The sequence below is a fragment of the Dermacentor albipictus genome, chromosome 3 (genome assembly GCF_038994185.2).
Source record: "Dermacentor albipictus isolate Rhodes 1998 colony chromosome 3, USDA_Dalb.pri_finalv2, whole genome shotgun sequence".
NCBI lineage: Eukaryota > Metazoa > Arthropoda > Arachnida > Ixodida > Ixodidae > Dermacentor > Dermacentor albipictus.
In genome coordinates, this window is record NC_091823.1 from 64,402,663 (window position 1) to 64,426,559 (window position 23,897).

Below are 23,897 nucleotides of genomic sequence, written 5' to 3' on the forward strand. Positions count from 1 at the left end.
TGCAAGCGACGCTGCCGCATTGCTGCTTTCCTGGCTTTTCTTAAATAGAAATTTCGAGATGTCCAGAGTCCGGGCGCAAACACTTTTTTTTTATAATTTTTTTTTAAACACATGGACTGACACCATAGCAACAAACATTTTTTCACTTGACTGATATTTCGAGATATGAGAGGTTGAGTTAATGAGGGTTAAGTGTTTTAATGAAATTTGAATGCGAGTGATCAAGCAGTTTAGTCGATAAAGTCAGACTCTCTGAGTGACAGGGCCCACTGTGCAACTACTTGTGTTTTGATATTTGCTACGGCTAGATTGAAAGTTCTTGCATTTTTTTTGTTTCACTTTCGTGTGAGATTCTGTGCTCTTGATTATGTGATCAGGGTGTCTACCAACCGGGAAAACCGGGAAAACCGGGAATTCTCAGGGAATTTGAACAGTCTGGAAAAACTCAGGGAAAACTCAGGGAATTTGTGCTTCTATCAGGGAAAATTAGCTGTAACTTTATTGAAAGGGAACGAAAGTCGTGTTAATGCTGGCTCCAGTAACAGAGGAATCGCAACGAATCGTCATTGACGCCGTGTCATCGGCACGATGTATTGCCAGAGTAGTTAACGACCGATTTTCTAGACGCCCGATTTTTCGGACATGCCCGATAATTTGCACGGTTTTGCGGCACCACCACGTACTCCATATAGTCAATGTATATTGCCCTGACTGCAGGTCTGAAATGGCATTAATCAAAGCCGCCACTGCCGCTATTTTGATTATCTCGCCGCCTCGAACCGGCACTCTCGCAGGCAGATCCGCTGGCAGCCCCACGACCGCGGCAACGTTAGGCCTAGCTGCTTCTATGTTCGCTATTAAGCTTCTTGCCGTGCGGTGCCGTGTTTTTCATTGAAATAATTCGCCGCTATTACCAATGGCACCGACTCCGCCTTTTTAATCCTCGCGATTGGCTTTGAAGCTCGCAGAGCACAGCGTGTTGCGTAATGCCAGTCTCCGAAAGTTAGCTTCGCCTCAATACACTAGTGTTAGGCGGTGAAGCATAACAAGCGTGGGAAGGGGGCAATTGTCACGGGACACAGTATGTATTCCTTAATTACACATGCGTGCACCCCGTCTCACAGTACAACACCTGATATACCTAATAAGCGTACTGGCAGGCCTTCAGAGCTTTTTCAGACGTGCCTGTGGTAATTTTAGCCCTTAAAGGCAGTTAAAGACATGCATTAACTTTTTTCAGACTGCCCGTTTTTTTTTCGTTTTTTTTTTTGCGGCCCCTCGGAAGTCCGAAAAATAAAATGTTGACTGTACAACTGACCAAGGGGATGCTTCAGATGATCCATGTGGTGAAAGCATGGTAGTAGGAGGATGAGAACGGAAAGGACCGACGCACTGAGGAATTAAAGGGAAAGGAAGGGTGCCGCCGCCTTTTTGAAGGAGCTTGAGCTAAAAAAAAAACTAAGTGTTGGCTGACGCTGAGACACAGGTGTCCCTCATCCAAACCAAAATAAATTGTTTAAGCAGTGAAACCCAACACTGAGATGTTGTGTACAGGCTGAGAGTATGTCAGGACAGTTGAGGTTGACTTCCCAGCTGCTGAGAGAGAACCTTAGTTGTGACAAAGTTCAGGTCCTCATACAGATGAGCTTGCTATCAGTTGATAGAAATAGCTGATATTAAAAAATATTTACTTATGTATGCATCTCCTTTTCATTCGCATTTGAAAATGTTCGACTCAATTTGGCATGAGCTTTACCATTACTTTCGCTGTGCATTTTACTAACACCTTCCTTCTGTTTTCTTTTTAAATAAAATAGATATTACTCCTTACTATTCAAACTGGATTAAGTCATTTTTTTGTTTCAGCATGCTTACTAGAGAGTGACAGCATCGGGCAATGTGGTGTCAGCCTGTCTTGACATAAAACAAAGTTCTGGCTCATTCAGGGAATTTCGCAAAGGTGCTCAGGGAAAACCTGGAAAACTCAGGGAACTTGGAAATGTCAACTTGGTAGACACCCTGGTGATGTATTCAAAAGCTATGCAGAGTTTCCTATTTGAAATAGCGACTACTATTTGATTTACTTAAAAATATTGAATACTCATGTGCCAATACTACATTGTGCTTTTTATTTTCCTGAAATCAGTTTAGTTGCAAGTCAGTGATGTGTCTCTTCCTTGGTATTAGAATAACAAGATAAATTTAGTCTTAAAAAATATTTGGCTTATGCATGATGATGTGAAAACTGCAGCTTAAAATTCACTTTTCCCTGTTTTTCTTTCTCTCTTTTTTTTTTTAGCTTGTAGCGCAGCTCAGAACGAGCAAAAAAGGAAGGTGGAAGGTGTAATGAATAGGAACAGGGAACAGGGCTATTCATTACCCCTTCCACCTTCCTTTTTTGCTAGTTTAAGTGTCGTTTTGAGCTGCGCTACAAGCAAAAACAAAAAAAAAAGACGCAATGACATACCATCGCACCCAGACTGCCACGCTTTTTACCATGTAAACTCGTCTAATGGCTCCCTATATCTTTTTTGCAAAATGTTGTGTAGAAAGCAAGGCTGTAGCTACTAATCACATTAAAAAGCTTTTTTTTTTGTCCTTATATAAACATTTCTTTATATAAACATCTGTTCATTTTCTTATATAGAAACTGCTGTGCTGACCAGTTCTAAGGCCGAACTTAAACACATAGACGTACAAACATGTCTGTACAGGTTCCTTATTAAATATAATTTTTCCGAGAATGCAGGTGTCAGTATTACATGCATCCACAGCTTTATATGAGTGCTTGTCCATGTGATCATCAGCAGCAGCCCCTGCAACCTAAAGGACACAAATTCGTTATATCGAGGTTTAACTGTACTATTTCCTGCCATCTTTTATCAGATTAATTGCTATTCTATACCTTTTTCTCCTACTTTTCTCCTGTAAAACGACTTTACAAATTGTTTTAACTTCATTCATAGTTACAGATTTCTTTCTTGCAACGTCTAATTGTGGTTTTGTATCTTTTCTCGGTACTCTACAGTTCAGTATAAAATTCCTCTGGTGCCCATATTGTATGATTGAAATTGCCAAACATGTTGTCCTGGTTTATCCGACTCCCCACTCCTTGTTCATGCCAATGCCAAGTTTCCTTCCTGCCAATTTTAGGAGTATGGTTGGAACTATCAGAAAGATCTCCCTCATGTGCTTGTATATAACACATTTATTTTCTCTGAACATTTCTTCCTTGTTGCTTGAAAGCATGAAAGAATAGAAGCTTCACCTACAGCATTTGTCAATTCACAAACTGAAGAGGTTAAGTTGCCTCTTCCCCCCCTCCCCCTCTTTCCTGCTTGTCTTGTTTTGAAATGTTTTGTCTTTCTACAGGTTGGTACACGGCCAATGCAATGGCATGGACGTCTTTCCTAAAAGCGGCTGGAATAGTCCGCCAGAGGGCAACCATGTATGCCAGGCTGTTGATGTTGCATGGTGTGAATCCAAGCAGCATGTGGCTCCTCACAGGACAGGACATATTCCAGATGGGCATTGGTGATTTCCGTGACATTCACCTGATTCAAGAACACGCTCATCAGCTCCATGCCATGCACCGCTCTTCAGTGATAGCTGTAAGTTGTGATCGTGCTAGCACGGCCCCCTTACATTGATCTGGTGATAGCCAGCTGATATGTCGAGCTTACAGGGTTAATGCAAAGGCTGCAGCACGTGAGGGATGCTGCGGAAAGGTTTGCCAGCGTGCTGGCGCAGCACAAAGATGAGCTTTCGGGAGCCCAGAGTTTCATAGAAATGGGGTGGTTCATGCAAATATAGTCATTTGCAAATATTTGAGATCTTGAATATAGTCGAACCCACTTATAACAATTCCAGTTTTAACAATATGTCGGAAACTGTACAGTCTGCCACCACGGTGTAAGAAATATACTCTTTAGGTTAGGGCACTCGCAAAGCGCAATCGATCACATAAAGTTCCAACGGTGTGCACCCGTCAGTCTTCTGATGGCATCGACTATTTATCTGTGAGGCGAGGCAACTTCAAGACCGAAAAAGCTTTATCTCTCCTTGCTATAGCAACTGCCACATCACAGGAAAATCTAAGTGATTAAGCACAGCAGCGAAAGCAGGTCATTGACGGAAGAAAAAGCCACCCAGCATGAGCACTGACCTTTCGTTGAATACGGATTACCTGCGAAGCGCCGCTTGCTATAGCAAGGCGGGATAAGCGTTTTCCTTCTTGAAATTGTTGACAGACAGTCATTGTCGCCAGAGGACCAACAGGTGTGCACCACTGGTACATTATCTGATTGATCGCACCTCGCAAGCAAGCCATGCAGTGCCTCCACCTAAAGGGGTGCACGGTAGCGCAATTAAAAGACTGGACGAAAGACGACACACACTAGCGCTGTGTGTGTCCCTGTGTGTGTCTTCTTCTGTCCTGTCTTTTAATCGTGCAACCGTACACTCCTTAAAGATGCATTACCAACAAGCCCACATTGCAACCCTCGTTCACCTAAAGGGTATACAGTCGAACCCACTAATAACAATACCGGTTTTAACAATATATCAGTTATAACAATGAGAAGCTACTGCACTGTCAACTTTTGTATGTTTTCCATGATGAAGTAACCCGCTTACTACAATGCCCTGATGCTGCATTATCGGTTATAATGAAGTCTGGCTGCTGGGTGTCTGAGCCAAAAGATAGTGAAATGTGAAATACTTGAAAATAATAAAAAAAGAGAAATGAAATGCTAGCCGCTGCATGATGGGCCGCTGCTACAACAGCCGCCGCGCACTCATTTTTCTGCCATCTCCGCGTGGCTCTCTCCCGTCGCCCTTCCACCGATCCGAGCACGAATGGGCGGTGCCCATAGCTCTATGCCGCCCCACTCTCTGAAACACGAAGGGACCGCACCAACTGTGCAGCTCGCAGATTGCTTGTATGTTGCTCTGTTCCTTGCTGGTCAGCGTAGTTCTGCAAACAGCTTAATCGCTCGCGTTCGTCTTTGAGCGATTTTGTGCCCAACAGCGACGAGCGACGACTTCGAGCGATGAAACAGGTCGTCACTTGAACAGACCACTCGGTCTTGTCACTCGATCGCTCGGTCTTGTTGCTTGATCGCTCGGTCTTGTCGCTTGATCGCTCGATTCTGGAAATCGAATTCGTCATTCGTCGCCCAGAAGTGCTATGAGTTATTAGCTAATACAGTCAAACCTCTATATATCGAACACGGATATATCAAATTATTGCGTATATCTAACACTTTCTATACCACACGGAAAATCGCATGCATTTTTAATTCTTTATTTCGAATGGGGCCGTATGTAAAATGGATATATCGAACTCCGCTGCCCTAGACCAAGTGCGCTCTGTTGACAGGAGGTGAGCTTTCCCGCAACACTCTCGAAGATGGCGGCGGCGCGATGGGCGTTCCAGACTGCTGCGTACGACAGCTGCCCACATCGGTTGCGCCTAGGGCGCCATTTGAACGTAGCGGCATACACACGCGGTGGCTTGGAGCCAGCACGGCCGCCTTGATCACGCGCGCATGGCGAGGCTTGCCCCCGCCGTGCACGCGTGATCGAGCCCTCGCCATGCGTGCGTGATCGAGGCAGCTGTGGAGCCAGTTGGAGCGCTTTGTCGGTGCTGAGCCACACATCATGTGCATTAAGGACTTCGTTGGCGGTGACGGCAGCACCGGAACAGTGGCGGGGTTAACAGACGTGGAGATCGCGGCAGAAGTGACTGCTGAGCGGCCAAACGAAGACGCTGCCGAGGCTGATCCAGCAAGCGCTGATGTTGCCCCGCTCCCGACTGCAACTGAGGCTGTAGCTGCTTTGGCCGTTGTACGCCGCTACTTCGGCGCAATAGAAGGCACTGGACTGTCTCTTATGGACCGTTTGGACTATGTTGAGTACGCCGTGGTCAAGCACGCGGTTGCCAATATGAAGCAGGCTACGCTGCTTCAGTACTTTCAGCGAACTAAATAAATACTTTGTTTGAAGCTTCATGTGAGTATCGATTGCGCCACGATTGGTTCATTGATTGATTTGTGATAGTTTTTGACGCGTTTTCTAAGTGATTTTATATATCAAATTCTGGCTATATCGAACTATTTTGCGATCACCGCGCTGTTCGATATATCAAGGTTCGACTGTAATGTGAATTCGTAACTGGATGTACATCGCTCAAATACTACCGATTGTCGCACAGAATGAGCAAACGATTGAATTTTTATACGTGCAAGGACAAGAACCTACTGCAAGACGCTCAGAAATATGTTATGCAGCTTTTTGCAGTACAATACATTAACTTAAATTTATAAAGCTCACATCACGCAGTTACGATGTGTATTTGCTGCCCTCATACCGGCAACACGGGGAGACGGTCGCTCGAAGTCGTCACTCGCATGGGGTACAATTTGGAGGTGACAAGTGAATGCGACAGCCATCTCCATCGCATTGCTTCTTGTTGTTGCGCCCGACATCACTTGAATAGGGCTTATACTTGGTTGCGCTGAATTTTTTTTTTTCCATTTTTTTTTTGGTCTTGGAGGCCTGGCATCCTTTTACCTAGGCCTCTGTGGGATCTGCCGAATTGGTTTGAATTGTAATAAAGTCCGGCATTTATTTCACAAAGATTTCTAGTTTTGAGCTTGCATTGAATGATGTTTTTATCTACTGAAAATGTCCTGTTACAGTGGTCTCTGTCTGTTCTTGCAAGCGTGCACTGTACAAACAATCTTGCTAGACAGTATGTCTTAATTTTTCTTGCCAGGACAATTGGCTAGGAGGAGCAGGATACCCTGGCGCATTTAGCGAAGGTGAGTATGTCCCAAGCTTTTTATGCCTTAGTGCAAGTGAACGAGCAAGTGCCTGCATTATGGCATCATTTACCAAAGCTATGGCAGTGGCCAGGTTGTTACGTTATGTAATATGTGAATGCTGACGTTCTGTGGTATGAATTGAGTACGGCTGCCTGAAAAAAAAAGAAAAAGAAATGTCTATGCAAACATTTGTTTTGCTTTTAATATGCATTGCCATGGCCTAGTTGCTGCCAGTGAAAGGAGCCAATCATGTATGTAAAAACAATTACTGTATGAGCCTGGATGAGTCATTGCTTTTTTCCCAGTGATGCTATTTGCAAATAGTCTCGTCTGTGTCTTTCCGTGTAATATGTTACGCCAAGTACGAAGTCGGATCTTCTACAGAAAATACAACTCCGTGGCTGTAGCAGCAGTCTTATTTTATGTTTAGCTTGTCACCCATCTTGTAAATAACTTGTAGATATACTCTTTTTCATAATACGTATCTCACTGTTTCCATTCTGTCACTAAATGTAAGCACTAAACTAAATGACATTGCACCCTATAGCATGTAAGCACTTCAGTAACAAAGTAAAGACTTTATGGAACAGAAATTTATTGTAGTATATGTTATGTTGGTTGAGCAGCTCTGCTCTGCTACGTACTCTGTACAAGGCCATGAGTGATTCATAACTGTGTCGGCTACATTTAGGTAAAGGCAGAACACAAAGATATACATGTACCATCACAAAAGTAAGTTAGGAGCTTTCCACCATTGATATGTCATAGAAGCAATTTTCCTGTTGTGTGCTTGAGGGCCTGTAAAGAAACATAGGTTTTCTTGTTATGGGACTTAGGGGTTTGCTGTCTCATACTATTTGTGCTTGCTGTTATTTAGACAGAATAGACAAGCAATAAATGTGGCTAAGCTAACTCTTAATGAAGCTTTTCTTTTTGAGATAACCTATTGAATATGGAAACCTTATTAGTGCTTTTGTTGGCCTATGCGTTATATAACTTATATTGCTTTATTAGCATCTTGTTCATCTTTTCCTAGTTCTCTTGTAAAGTTATTGCGTGAAAGTTACTGCGTTCCTTGTACTTGTGCTTCTTATCCTTTTTTTTTAGAAGTTTTCATTGTCTTGTGCTTTGGTAAGTATCATATTACATCTTTAGTTTCTTTTCAAGTTTCCCAACCTAGAGTCTGTGCCTTTTTCTCATAAATATAAATTATTGACACACATTTTTTTTTCATTACACAACAAATTAAAAACACATTCGCTAACCAATCCCTTTACTAGTTCGACTTTACTGGTCATGTATGTAGGTATATACTGCATAACTCTACTGCTGGTACAAGTGTAGTAGTAGCCTTGTGAATTTACTGTTTCAGCATGTCACAAGTGAAACATTCGGGGGCTTTATGGAACAAGCTGCAAGTCACAAATCGACGCATGGGTGGTAGAACATATAACCTGTCCTATGCGGATATCGTTCTAGTCCTTTTATTCCTCAGAACGCCCATTCGGCCGGCACCTATAGCCCCTACTCCTAATGCCAGTAGATTACAATATGTGAGGTGACGTAATAGTTCTGCAGAAACCTGCAAGGTGGAGAGAAGTAATGAATAAAGGGAAAATCAGACATCCACCCGCGGCGGCTGCCCCGGAAACGCGGTGGTCCCGGGTTCGAGTCCTGGACCAGGACTAATTTTTCTTCAACTCTGAGGCTTTTCTTTCGAGGAACCTGTATGGGTTTCCTTTGTAGCAATTGCTACGATTAAGTGGATGTCCGATTTTCCCTTTATACAATATGTGAGGTGTTGATTCTACAGTTAAACCTGCTTTTAACGATTCCATATAGACAATTTGTTGTTTATAGCAAGCACATTTTGTTGCATTTACAATTTTTCGACCCTTGCTAGTGAAACTACATCCAGATACAGTGAAACCCTGTTGATACATTTCTCGCTGTTGCATTTTTTTGGCTGCTACGTTGCATATTTGACATCTTCACCTAGGTGGTTCGAAGTGAAGCCAGCTACGTGTTCGCATTCACTCTGCCCCTGCTGCCGATAGTGATGCGATCAGTGGGACGACGCAATCATGAAAAGCCCTTGCAGCAGGGAGTGAATGCTTTGTATGCCCTTCCCTTCAACGTGTCTGCAAAATGAGGTTACACAACCTCCAGCAATAATGCGCAGGAGGATATTGCATGATGCCACACCATATTTTGAAAGATTAGGTACCACATAGACATCAGTTTTTACGTCAACATCAGTCCCCCACTTCGGCACACCTCAAACTCAAATCCTGGTTTGGCACGTAAAACTGCACAATTTAATTTAGTTCCTTGGTCACTGCCCTGCAGTGCCTAGTGTAGTGAAAGGAAATTACAACAAAGGTACTTTCCACCTGTCGCACAGGCTCTGCAGAACAAGATGGCGTTCGGACACTGGTGCACGTCCCAGTTCGCCACAACAGGCGATGGGCCCGTGCCAAGGGCCACCATGATCGTTCAGGTACGTTGCCACTTGTTGTCTTGTTTTTGTCAAGCAAGTGCTTTTTGCCAGGTTGAGCAGTTGTGTGTATTATGAGCTGATTTGGGGCTTACCCTACTTGTTGGTTCACTTGTCAAATTTGGAGTACCTTGTTTCTGTTCTTTGGGGCCTGCTGGCACAGCTCAGGCCACTTATAATACAACAGGTGATAGTGCAGGACCGGATATATTGCAGTCTTTCTCGATTCACTTTTATCCTTCCATAGAGCACAATGTATGCACATACTTCGTATCAGCAAAATACCAGTTATAATGTGGTTGCTGGAAAATCCTGCAGACAAGCAAGGCAGCGGGAGCGCTTCTCCACAGGGCATGCCGACTGAGGGGAGAGCGACGAGGGAGATGTGAAGGGAGAGGGAGACAGTGCAGTGAGGGGACAAACAAGAATTGGAAGAAAAGAAAAAAGAAAAAAAATGTGGCGGCAGCGTGCTGGTTCAGTGGCCGCCTGGGGGTTGCCTATCTGATGAAAAAGCTGCTTGCTCTGGCTGCTTGTCAGCGGTACGTGGTCTGCACCGAGCACATGCGCATTGTCACTCTTTGGCTCTTCAGGTTGTGTGGGGACAGTAAATAGTCGCCAACTGATTTCTTCAAGTATGGATGGGGTCACAAAGATGTCTGCCATAGAGCAAGCTGGAAAAACGAATTTTGGCAGTAAAACCAATTTGTTTTTTACAAGTCCAGCACTGCTGAAAAATTGGTCGAGGCCACAAGTGTGTTTCTCATTCGCTAGCCGCAGTGTGCGTCATCAGGATGTGCGGGTATAGCGGGTGCAACTTTGACTCCTTGACGCCAGTTTAAACTGGGTTCTGCAAATTCACCAATTCGGAATGTTGTCCATGTACAAGATTTCACCGTACCTACCAGTACGTGTACATACAAGTTGTTGCTGTACATGTTTCCTGAAGTTGCCAGCTGATCGGCCGCGAACCCCGCTTTAAGTGTGCGGCCATACTAGATCTTCGTGTATTCGTCTACGGGTACAAACATACACCAAGGGCGAGCTTTCCACGATAGCATGTCGCCCGACACCCTCGCCGACTTGACCTAATCAGTGTCATCTCGTCAAGAGTCTGCGTCAAATTTGTGGTTTGGTACAAAGTAAATGAAACACTTTGCAGTAGTTGTATGGCACTTGGAAAGCGAAGAAACCACCTCGGCTAACAAAAGTGCGAGTGCATTTCGAGTCGCAGGCTTCAATTCCTGGACACACGTGGTTGCTTGGTCTATATGTTTTGCATGTGCACAGCCTCTTAAAAAGGTTTTGGTTATTTTGTGGTACCGCTTATTGTGGGGAAATTTGCTACTCTGGCGAATTACGCCATAAGTGTTCTATGCCATACTCATACTTTTAGTTGAAAAAGAAAAATATAAATAGGTAATTTGATGAACATTATTGCTGTTTTGAGTCTTCTTGCATTATTAAGTTTCCAGCTGTCTTCAACTACAGTAAAACTAAGCTTGTACAGCTGAGTTGAAGGGGGTGCTGAAATTACTTTGTCGCATTCATGACGTCATCATATCCATTATTTCCCTTTATTGCAACATATGCCCAATTGGGTGCACAATGTTAAACATGCATAGATGACATCCTTACAGCCCACGGCACTGCTACCTGGCCACATATGCTATGAAATCTTAATGAAAGGGCAAAAGAATCCCGCCATGCCCAGCACACAACTTGGCACCTGACACGACTACGCAGGTTACATGCAGCTAGACGTGGCCTCCAAGATAGCACCAGTGCAGTCTCGGAGGCCACACCTGGCAGCAGCAGCCTGCACAGTGTCACAGAGTGAGAGAGAAGTTCATTGGCAATAACAGACCACTGGTTATGTGCATTGGTGACAGATCAGTGGTGCTCAATGGCACACTTGAACCTTTGCACTGAATGAGTGCCATACCCCACAGCGAGCAATATATTTTATGTGGTGTGTTTTGGTTTGAGAAACAAATGTACTTCATTATATTTGTTGGCAGAACAATTTTACTTCATTAAAGCAATGTTTTAAATGCAGTAACACCTAATTGATGCAATCCTGTTTAATACGATTTTCTGGTGACAATGCTTGTGATTGGGAACATAAAAAATGACCCAATACAGTTATGTTTCTTCTTTACTGATTAATACTTTCCTGGAGAACACAATCTTCCAGCGCCAGGGTTTAGTACGTCACCCATCAGCAATTGTATGATACATTTTCCAACTGCAACCCGCAGGCAATTTTGGGCCCAATTTCCCTGGGAAGGGGGAGGGGGGGGGTAAGCTACATGTTAAAATAATCGGTTAAATACCAAAATCAGACATTATGAGCTAATGTTAGTGCTTGAAAATCTACCTAAGGCAGGCTAAAAATAGGCCTTTTCAATGTGGGATGACGTGTGTTCACTGTCTCCTAAGATCCACTGAGACATACTGCTGCTAAAGGGGTCCATATGTGGGTCACCATTGAAGTTGTATGGTCATAGTGGACACCAATATATTCTTAGCCCTTGGGTGCCAGGTGTTTTTCTGAATTGCAATAAATTCAATTTCGTCTAAGTAATACATTATCAGGCTTTAAATTCAAATGTTATTTATTAGTGCTATGTTGCTGAACATTTTACAAATTTTTACATCTGAAAATTGAAACTAGAATAGACTTACGCTTGTAATGATCACCAATAATAATTAGGATAATTGGTGTACCTCAGGCAACACGGTCTCTTCATCACTGTCATTGTCCCTTGAAGACACCTTGTAATAAACATCAGAGCTCATAAGAAGTTCCTGAATTTCTGCATCATTAAAAAAAATGTGCAGGCTTTTTGCGCCAGTCCGCCATGTTGAAAAATGAGACAGGACCAACATCAACAATCTATATATTCCAGGTTGAACTACTATGAAATTTCACTTTGGCTAAATTGGTTACATATGAGTTGTATATACTATTGAAACAGTTTTGGCAAAGCTGCACAGCTCACAGTGGTCTAATTTTCTTATCTGCATCCTTTACATAGCACCTCAGCAAATGGTATGTGCGTTGGTGGTTGGCGGTTATGACATTAAGTCAGAGCAGTTTTTCCTCAGAGATTTTTTCAGTGTGCCACAGGAAGCTGAGGGCAACAGCTAGTCTCAGAGTTCATGACGAGGAGCTGCATGTTCTTTGTCATGCGTCACTTCTAGCAAGCAGTAATGGCTACATTTAAACAAAAAATTTCTCTAGTTTTGATATCAGAGTTGTCTACTTTTAAGAGCCTTCCATGACACGTCCACTGATATTTCAAATGTAAAGTTTAGCATGGGTGCTGTTTTATAGCAATACACAACGATACTATATAAAACTTGGCTTCTCTGCGTGGCCCAAAATGTCATTTCAGTTGTGTAATGAAATTGTGGGCTGCGTAAAAACCTAGTTTAGAATAATGTAGATATAAAAGAGCCTTCGTGCATAAATTAAAATTTAAAATAGGAGCGGAAGCGTCACAAAAAGCTATAAAAAATTGCTGCTTTTGATACTGAAACTGAAAAGAAAAAGACACCACCATTACCACTTGCTGGAAGAGATGCACGCATTAGGACGCGGCTCTTTGGCATGACCTCTGCAATCTCGGAGGCCATATTGCTGTGCAGCATAAACAATGCAGCCACCGCAGGGTGTTCACATAGAGCGTTTCACATAAAAAGCCCTCTCTCCATGTGAGATGCTCAGACTACCATGTTCTTTGATTGGTCCTTGTGGTCGCTGTGACCTCTAAGCGAGCTAGCCTGAATGCGAGCTAAAATCAGTATTGCTGCAATACATTCATGTTATGCAGAAAAGCATAGGAACACTGCGAAGCCGGCTTTGGTATTGTGTCGGATTTCACCGAGCTGGCAAATTTCTGCCCAACTTTCGTGGAAAAGAAATAGTGCTTGTTAGAATAAGTTAAATATTGCAATCAGACATTGTGAGCTATGGCTATTGCTTGAAAATCTTCCTAGGGCAGGCCGGAAATGGGCGTTTTTCGTCAGGAGATTATGTACGTTCAAAGTTTTCACTGTGCCCTAAGCTCCATTGAGACAGACACTGCCACTAAAGGGGTCGCTATTGGGGTCACCAGAGGGGCCAAGCGCATGTGTACTGACTGGTCAAGTTCAAATTATTTGGCAAAGGCAAATTTTAGGCTAGAAATAACGAAAGTTTGGGCCCATGGAAATGCATGGGTGCTGGCCTGGACCTACGACCGAGATCAAATTAACTGATGTCGAATTAATGGAAGTCTGTATATGCCTCGCTAATTTTTTTTGTCATTTGATCCAATGGTCAGAACAAAGTGAATTTGTGCTCAAACTTTGCTGCGCACCCGCAGTCTCAACAATGTGTCACTAAGTGGGGGGAACATACTGGCCCTTTCATTGCTTAAGATGCTCCTTCAAGCGCACATTTAGGCACCAGCTAAAATCCCCCGTGCATGGGACTACACTCGAAGGGAATGGAGTAAACGACCTCCGAGACACATGGGACAGACTTGGCGGCATATTTTGTCAAGCATGCATCCTTTGCCCACCTCCCTTCTTTAGGGATAGAAGCGCTGCGCCAATTGCGCCATAATGTGCCAAACCATTGAGCTGTCCTAACCTGCCCCCAAGCCAAAACAGTAATTTCAACTAAAGTTGCTAAATATAGAAGGACGTGCTTGTTCAGTGGACACCACACAGTCATAGTTGTGCATTCGCTAGGGTTTAGCCTTGGAATTCAAGCCTTAGCAGTCCATTTCAGCACAGGAAAATGAAAATTGTTTTGTGCTGTGCAGTGCACTGTGAATGTTTTATGTAAGTCTTACGTGTTTGTGCACTACATGGACAAGCTAAATATCAATTCAACTGGCTCTTTTTTATGGGGCAATCTGGAAGGAAATAGCTTTCTCAGTTGAATGAATAACTCATACAATTTGCTCAGAATGTAGCTCGTCAGTTTCGGTATACATTATAACATGATAGCATTAAGGGTCCCGTGTCGCAGAAAATCTAGTGTTGGTGTTGGCGTCAGTGAAGTTGTCCGTGAGTGAAAATTTCTAAATATATTTAGGTATATGTATAAGCCACGCCTTGCTATATGACATGCAGTATATGTGGATTATATTGCTGCACCATTCTATCACTAAAGTTGCTCGTACCTTGTCTTACATTCTTGACAAAGTTATTCTTCGGAATTTTGAGAATGACAATAACAGCCCACAAACTTTTGAGCATGACAGCCCACAAACAAATGTCATGAAACAACGCCGACAGTGCATGCATTTTATGTTAAATCTTTTCAGACTTAAATATTAAAAGTGCAAAACAATAGCAGAAACCTGAAAATTATGTAATTTTTCTTTGCCAGGCTGTGGCACTGCCTCCAGGATCGGCCCATGCAAGTGGCCACATTTCTACTATAAATCTCGCCTTAATGCATAGCATTCGCCACCAGCGTTTCCCAGTAAACATTACGGTCACATAAGCTGCAGTTGCGAGGGGGGCGTGTGAAGCAGTCGGGGATCTTTGAATGCTATCGTGTTCCACTCTTAAAGGCGTAGCTTAAGCGTGCTCCAAATTTTTAGCACTTGTTTGTGCGCTTAATGGTAAATCTCCGCTGGTTAATGGGGTACGCCTTGTAAGTAACATTTCAAATCTATTTCACACATGCATTGCATCCAGTTACAGGGATAATACAGTGCAGTCCACTTATAGCAATATCAAGAAGAATGAAAAATCCGATCGTTATAACCTGTCATTGCTATATCGGCACTGCGGTAAAAAAAAGAAAGAGAGAGAGAGAGAGAAGAAGAAGAAGAAGATGCTAAACATACTTTTGTAGCTCTGAAACCAAATTTGCCACTTACGATAAAAAATTGCCGTTCTGGAAAATTGGGGATGAAAAATGAAATATTTATTTATAGCTTTAAACAGCGTGCCAAGCATTGGGCGCTCTGAAATAGTCAGATATCTACGCTCGCATTCGCAGAAGTTTCAGACTCACAACTGCAGTGTGCATCACGTCCAGCGGCTGCTCAGTGGCTATGGGGTTAGGCTGCTGAGCACGAGGTCGCGGGATCGAATTCCAGCCAGGGCGGCCGCATTTCGATGGGGGTGAAATGCGAAAACACCCGTGTACTTAGATTTAGGTGCACATTAAAGAACCGCAGGTGGTCGAAATTTCCGGAGTCCTTCACTACGGCGTGCCTCATAATCAGAAAGTGTTTTGGCACGTAAAATCCCATAATTTATTAAAATTTTTTTTTACATCCAGCGGCTATGTGAACAGTGGCGGGTATAATTTAGCGTGCGTGAAATCAGTGAGCGACTCATTTCATGCGACAACAGTTCACTTTGAGTGAATATAGGGGTCGGTGTCAAAGACGGGCCGTTGTCAATCTCATCGTCACTGCCGCTGCTGTTGTCGCCTCCGTCGCACAACGCCGCCATCTGTCGCGACACCGATCGCCCCGTTTGGAGATTCTTCACAGAATGAGGCAGCGCTATCTGCACTCAGAAAGTCGATCAAAGCACCACCTATTTTATTGCTAGCAGCGACGTGCTCCCAGAGTTCAGTAATGTCAGCGGCTGCTACCGTGTTGGTTTCACACGTGGGGGGTTTTGCCCGGGCACAAAAAGCCCACTGTTTCCGTTGATTGTCATGGTCACTGGTTCTAGCCTTCATGAATGTGGCGCTCGTGCTTTCAGTCTTGCAACACTTGCAGCTTCGTCTCAAGCGACACAGCTTTACGCCTTGTTGGCGTACCAATCATTGCTTCTGTGGCGCATTTCCACGCTCACCGAGGAAGAGAGGAAGATTGTAGAAAGGGAGCACACACGTGGTTTGCTTCTCGCTTTGCTTTTGTTTTGTTTTCCTGTCTCTGGACACTTTCTGGCGAAGTGGACACAAAGCAGTTGGCGCCATCATGTGGCACGCTGCACCAACTTGCAATGCGCTCCGCAGCTTTGGCCATTGCACGCGCGCTGGCGGGACACGCTACGCGGTAATGGCGGCAGATACGAACTCGCATATGCAAACTTTTCGCCTCTTCTTGGTTAAGGGAAACTTAGCAATGCAAATTTCACGATTATTCTGCATGGACAACACCGCCCAAAAAGCACAATTTCGATCATTATATCCAACATACGGGAAGTAACCTATCGTTATGTTTTTTTTTCTCATAGCCCTAATGCATAAATTGACTCGTCATTGTAACCGATATATTGTTACATGTGGTACTGTTAAAGTGGACTGTAGTGTAGTGCGGCATGCCAATAAACGGCCTGCTTCTTTTGTGAAACTTCTTGACCACAAATATTCATTGGGAAATGTAATTGTGACCCATATTTGGACTCTGGTTACTCTGTTTTCTGTATGACCACACCACACAAAATATGACTTATGCTGCTGCAGAATGCAAGCCATTGATGTAAAGTTTTCGTTCTAATCGACCGTAGTGGCCAAAGACCGGCCATAAAAGGTTGTTGAAAATGTAAACAGAAACTGCGTTCAAACGAACGGTGTTCACGATGCGACTTGCACATATAAAGTGTGAAAGTTTTGATAAAGCATAATTCGTCGCTGAAAATATTGATCGCTGTTTTACATTGGTTTTATAGGACTGTCACAGAGCGCTGCTAACAAGCCCAAATAATAGAGCTTGTGCAAAATATTGGTCAGTGATGCAGATCAGACAGCTGTGAACATTTGTTCATACTGGTTTTCTTCTCGGCAAGCAATGTGAAATACTGGCAAACATGCAATGACAAGGGAGTAACTTCACATTTATTTTGCAGTATTCTGCTATGCGAACTAAATGTGTGAGGAATTAAAAATTAAGAGAGTGTGTTATGCAAACGGCAGTCTTTGTATGTTAATGGGTCTTGTTCACAGTTGTCACTGTGAGTATTTCATGTTCGTTGTGCAGGAGTATTACATTTAATTAGTGAACTTTATAAAAAGTGGTGGAGGACACTAAAAAATGACCGATGGCAGCATTTAAGACAACCTAGGATTGATGTAAATTATTTTCTAAAAAAAAAAAAAGATGCCAGGGAAGTTTCGCAGGCTTTGTCTTTGTTTCTTGTCAGAAGAAAAAATGACCACACAACACCTACGTTGCTTTAAGCGCTGTTATCAGTAATTTCTCAAGGCCCTCCACAACCTTTTTCTTTGCACATTATCCAAAGTAGATAAATGTTAGCTAATTAAAATTAAATATCAGTTGCTTGGGCATAAGGAATAAAGAAGGGAACTCTTCACTAGCATTAGCAAAAGCCTATCAGCATACAGTAAGTGCTGTTCACGTAAAGGCCTTGGTAATTTTTTTTCCTAACCACATCTAGATGGCACATCCAATATGTAACTTAACCCTGAAACAGTTCGGACAAATTTTGTAGGTGCGTAGGGTAGAGCTAAAGTTAATCGTTCGCACCACAATTTGTGTGAAACGTCTCATATTAAGAGAGCTACAAACGATTACAAGTTATCCTCCTCCATAGTCATGCATTTTCTCCTCAACTCGTTCACTGAGTGATCGGGGCTAAGCTCCGCCTTCACTGGCTCTGCGTCATGATTGCACGTCGTGTCGTGGACTTCCAGTTCTCTAGGAGCGAGCGCACGAAGCCTCTCCAGACTGTCCGCCAGCTGCTTGGCAGTCGACTCCAAGCGAGAGCCATCGAAGCAGCGTGCGTTGTGAGCATTCTGTCGCAGCACCGTATGTGTCTGATATTCGGGTAACCACAAGCAAACTGGGCATTTCGAAGGATGGCTGGAGGCATAAACTCAAGCTGATGAAGGTATTTTAGCGTAGATGTACGTGAGCGTCTTGATTAGTCTTTACGGTCCAGCCACCCATTGGCGCAGAGCTTAACCAGCCAAACAAAGCACTTATAATGCTCTAACAATTTACAAAAACAATGTGTTAACGATTATACTCCTGCAAAAAATTTACACCAGCATCAAAGAAGAATACATTTCGTTACTGCTACTGTGTGTGGTTGAGCTCTGTGCCACCAGGTGGCTGCATTGTGCAGACCATTCACATTTGCGCTTCTCCTGATCCTGGGAAGCGACACGGTCGAAGGGCCAGGCCCTGTCCCCTTGTGCTTGCGTTTACCCTAATACTGGACTCGCGAAACGCTATTGCGTTAATAATCTTCCGGTGTAAAGTGACGGCCTCAAACGCGCAAATCCTGGCACCGATCGGATAGTGGCAGTCCGATGCGCTGCAGCCAGTCCGCTTGTCTGCTGCCTTGCAGAGGGACACGATGTCGCAGCTTGACATATTGCCATTCGCTACATTTGCAGTCTGCAACGCAACAAAGTCGAATCGTAGTGCTTGCGAAAAGACTGTAATCGACTCTGACCGCGGAGCTCTCGCCAAAATGGAGCACGTTGTAACACAAGCACATGACGCTTGCTGTGTGCCGGAAGTGCTTGAATGTATTGAGAAATTGTTCTTGTGCATTCTTTTTCTGTTACTTTCTTTCTATAGAAACAAATTAACTAAGATTCCAACTATTACGAACATCATTTGTTCACCATAAAGGTGGAAAAATTATCGATGACGCGCCCTGGGTAGCCAATCGGATAGCTCGCCCTACTGACATCAATTGATTGATTAACGTCATATGGGTAGGGGCAGCTGAAAAGTTTCACATTTTTAAAACATTATAATAAATTTCACGCTTTACTCGGAGCACTTAGATGTGTCAATTAATGATCAGAAGGACCTACTCTAACAACTGGGTACGTTTGTACAAAATCGTCAAAATCGTTTCAGGGTCCCTTTAATAGTTGTTTCTGAAAAACCTAAACGTGTTTTCTTTGTAGCTTATTGCTACGGTCGGGTAGATGACAATTTTACTCTTTCATTAACTTTCTTCCATCTGGTGGGCTTCTGCAGAAGTGATTGTGCCGTAACGTAATAGTGTTCTACAAAGTCAAACAAAGAACACCTTTTCTTTATCTGCATTTATTTTGCTCATGTTGAGCTTTACCAAGCTTCTCCAAAATGTGTGTCTTCTGCTTCAAAATGGATAATTCTTGCTCTAAACCTGCTCCATAGCGCCAAATTTGCTGCTCCCAGAGCTGGTTGAAAACTTCCCTGGCCACTTCCATCCCTCCTTCATCAATGCACTTCCGAACTGCTGCACACACCCTACCAATGTCCTTCTTGGCAGAAAATGAAACATTAACGTCGTTTCGCAAGGCACCAGTGTGATAAGTTGTGGTGCACGTATGGGTTGACTGTTAATTTCTTTCTAAATTTTTTCTCAGTGCCTGCATGTCTGCTCCTGCTCACTTTAATTATCAGATCAGTTTTTTCAACGCCAGAAATAACACAATATCTGGGCACCTGACATTAAAAGTCTGCTAATCTGTTGCAAGACACTTTCATTCATCATATGCACATAAGCCATGGCTGATTGCAAGTTTGATGAGCCTTATTACGCCATCTGTAGTATAAAAACAAAACCTGCCATTGAAGTTTAGTTTGACCAACTTCTGAGTAGATGTCATAACCACTTTACAGATGTTGCACATTTCGTGAATTATCTTAGGCCACGGCCAGGGTTGCGAATCAGTGACTAAATGAGCATACCCGCGCACAGGTTAGGGTCAGCTTCTTTGCAGTGCATATGACATTGTCCACATCCACTACAGTACTGCATGTTGTGGGTACTGAAATGTATTCACAGGCACCACCACTCCGACACGCCGTGGTTGCTTAGTGGCTATGGTGTTAGGCTGCTAAGCACAAGGTCCTGGGATTGAATCCCAGCTACAGCGGCCGCATTTTCGTGGGGGCAAAATGCAAAACACCCATGTACTTAGATTTAGGTACACGTCACAGAACCCCAGGTGGTCCAAGTTTCCGGAGTCCCCACCACGGCGTGCCTCATAATCAGATTGGGGTTTTGGCACTCCCATAGACTGCATGCGGCACAAAGCCCCAAAGAAATTGACCAAGTGCAAATCAGTGCAGTGAGTGATAAATTTGTTGTGCGTAAGGCCAGCATGTGTTTGCATTTCACGCTAGCCTGATGGAGCAATTACCTACATGTGAAAATTAAAGCAAAAGTAACCACGCACTCAGGGAAGTCCACCTTGCAGACTTTCCTGCTGTTAACAGCACAAAATATTGACAAGAGACGAGACAAGAAGACACCATAAGCGCTGTCGGCTCTCGACTTCCCAGCACTCATTGCCCTCATTGTCAACGCTGTCTGCCAAGCGAGAACCATGTCGTTCTGCGCCCGTATGAAGATTCTTCCGCCGGAAGTGATTGCCCTCTTTGGAGGGCATGCACCCTCTGATAGCCACGGGCGAAGATGTTTGAAGATTATAAAATCTGAATGGTACCGCCAGGCCCGTCTGTACAGGGATTGCTTACGCCTATGTCTCTCCAGCAGCACTCGGCAGTGGCGGGATACATTGCGCGTCATCGACAGGTCTACCGAGGCTCTGTGGAACGTCACCTTGGTGAAGCTGCGTGCCGACACTACCCTGATTTTGCGCTGTTAACAGCAGGATGGAAAACCAACAAGCCCAAGCTGCTATTCTAGTGCAGACTTTTGCAGTGCTGGCTTGTATAGATGTGCTGACGTCATTTTTTTGTTGCATGTCCCGGTTCTCACACCAGCGACCTTGGAGAACGAATGCTGGTTAGAAGACGACCGACTGCACTTGACTCCACCGCTTAGGCGCACCCGGATACTCAAACTGAAGCATGGTATGCAGGCATGACTGCAGTGCACGTTCAGAAGACTTCATGTGTTCAATTATTGTTAATCCTGTAATGTCCTGTATGGGCTACACTGAGTGTGATTCCTCAAAATGCTGATTTAAGTGCAGGAAACTTAATGGAAAGTTAATAATTGTGTTTTTGGTATGCTGGAGTTATGGGTCAGATGCAGATAGTTGAAAAAGCCAATAACTATATAATTACTTTACTAACTTGCGCACCTTGTACATTTCATAACCAGAAATAAAGGTGAACAAGGCTGGGACACTGTACCATATTTACTCCAATCTAATGTGCAATTGGTAGGCAACAACTTACCATCAGAGCCGTCGGATAAAATTTCGTCGCCATCAAAAGATGGTGGCAGAGCACATTTTCGTGAAAGTTGCTGTCGGTTCATTATGAGCTTGAGTTTGATCACTTTCAGAGACATTTTAGTGGGATTTCGTGCGTCTTGGCACCAGATGTGTCGGCATATATGGCTGCCAATGTTTCTCGCGTGGCGACAAACTTGCTATCTGTGCACAGTGCCAGGAACGCTGTGGACTGCATACTTTGACAAGTCTGATGCAGTGACGTAAAATCTCGCAAAAGTGATACTAGGTAGTAGTATGTCTAAAAGTGATTGCTCGAGCATACCGGCCCTGTGTGCTTGGTGCTTGCAACCAGTGAAGTGCAAGTGATGACGACCAAGCGCTGCTTTCATTATCAATCACGAACGTGCGGGGCATGCTATATTTTTTTTAATGTAAATCGGGGTACATGTTACATTAGTGTGCGTTTTTTTTTTTTACTTTAAACCTGTACCAATTAGGAGTGCGTTAGATTTGGGGGCACGTTATGATTGAGTAAATGCGCTAATGATTCTGCTTCAATGTTGTTCCTTGTTGTGTTTCATCAGTGGTCAGAATGGCGTGCTGCCTGCGTTTAATCAGCTGACTGTGAACAGCGGATGATAAGAGACATTGAATTGAACAGAATGAATTGTTACATTATACCAGCCCTGGTTGCTCCAATTTTCCTTAATGTAGAACTGTACTTGGGCATTAGACGATTAAATTCAACCCATATTTAGATGTTTCCATATTAATTCTAGTAAATAGTACATTATTTCTGTAGAAGTCACATACTAGAGATTGGTGTCCGTTTTGTATCAGTTCTGCACCACTCCTCTATCAACTTTTAAAGGTGTAGGGCTGTCGGAATGCAAGTAAAATTTTTTATAAGCACATCTCAAGCACTATGTTTTTCAAAGAGTAGTGGCCAAGATCGACATCTTACCTATTCATAAAGTATGTGGCTAATCTCTTATTGCTAATGATTCCTGCAAAAATAATAATTGTGTTGACACATAAGGGAATTACGCACAACTCAGGATACCTAAATGTACGAAATTTAAAAATCTTACATGCACGAAGGATGGTCACAAATTGTTCAAAAACTATCGGGTGTGTATCACGTCTTATACAGCGTCCTCATGGTGCACAGTAGAGAGCTCTGCTACATATAATATAATAGAAGAAAGGACTAATCTCAGTTTCCAGCTACGTTTGGACTGTCTGCAATTAAATTTCTATGGGTGGTTGCAAAATGTAACCATTGCTCTGCGTTGCTGCAGTACTTTGTACCTGTACCATGTGCCTGCAGTACGTTGAACGACTGTGACACCGTTTTCCCCTCCACTTTCTGTTTGCTAGCACAAACCCTGGGTGTGTCAATTGGTAATCGTATTGCACGCATGATGTGAAGATGTTTTCTTTTTCCAGTTTACGTGTCTGGAGCTGTGACAGGGCCTAAAATGTTGTTCGAGTTATTCATTAGTTTAAACTATGAGAGCTACAATTATAGGGACTTTGCTATAGCTGATAAACACTAAAAAGCATAACACGGCGGTCTTTTGCACACTCTGAAGTTGGATCTATCACGCCAGGTTTAGCGTAAAAGGGAAGGACAAGACTAAAAATTGGGATAACTTATTTCATTAAGCTTTTTCAGATTTTGAGTGTACTGCTTGGAAAAAGTTTCTTGGAATTTGCAATTTGGTGCTCCAAAAATGCACTTTTTTCCCTGTTAAAATACTCAAAATTTGAAATATTTTGCTCCAAAAATTGCTTCAAAAGCTTTTACAGCTGTCCCATTCCTGGTTTAGCCACTGTGGACTTCACAGGGTGACGAGAGCGTACATACTTATCGCGGCTTTGCCATGAGAACTTATTCGTTTGTTTTGGCTAGTGATAGCTATAGGTGAACAGTACTCTTTCCCTTCACTTTAAGCAGTGATGATGTTGTTGAATGACATGTTGACCACTAAAAAGGCTAATGCAAAGGGAGGTAATAAATATGACAACTAGGTAGTGCAGTAAATTCCAGTTGTTTTAATCAGGAGAGAAAGTTGCAAATAATATATGGACATAAGAAATATACAAAATTAGTGTGGGCGGAGGATCATTATGAATTGACTTTCAGAAATCGCAACCATTGATTCCTAATGAGGCATATCCACTGCGGTGACTGCGGGCATGGCATTGCTCTGCTGTACACGACGTAGTGGATCTTATTAGTGGCGGGGCGGCTATATTCCAATGGTGGCAGAATGCAAAAGAGCTTGTGTACCATGCATTAGGTGGATGTTTTAGTCCACAAGAACCCCTTGTGTTCTAAATTGATCCTGAGGCTCTCATAACCCATTGTACAGTTTTGCGACATCAAACCCTTTAGTTTAACGTTAACAATATAATAATAATGAGACAACTCATTGAAGAAAGTGCAGCTCCAAATGGTCAGTAATGGGAAGTTGGCAAAAGC

General features: G+C 43.3%; 1 protein-coding gene across 7 annotated transcripts in view; it reads left to right on the forward strand.

Annotated features, from left to right (window-relative positions):
* LOC135905526 (uncharacterized) overlaps positions 1–23,897 on the forward strand; it is a 42,081-nt gene that overhangs the window by 16,554 nt on the left and 1,630 nt on the right. For 2 of the 7 annotated variants that reach the window (XM_065436473.2, XM_065436472.2), the window contains exons 8-12: positions 3,373–3,611; positions 6,779–6,824; positions 7,935–7,958; positions 9,232–9,327; positions 20,991–21,080. In XM_065436473.2, coding sequence (XP_065292545.2) covers positions 3,373–3,611; positions 6,779–6,824; positions 7,935–7,958; positions 9,232–9,327; positions 20,991–21,080 — 495 coding nt within the window. The remainder of the gene's footprint in view (positions 1–3,372; positions 3,612–6,778; positions 6,825–7,934; positions 7,959–9,231; positions 9,328–20,990; positions 21,081–23,897) is intronic. The other 5 variants (XM_065436476.2, XM_065436475.2, XM_065436474.2 and 2 more) reach the window with 5 other exon arrangements.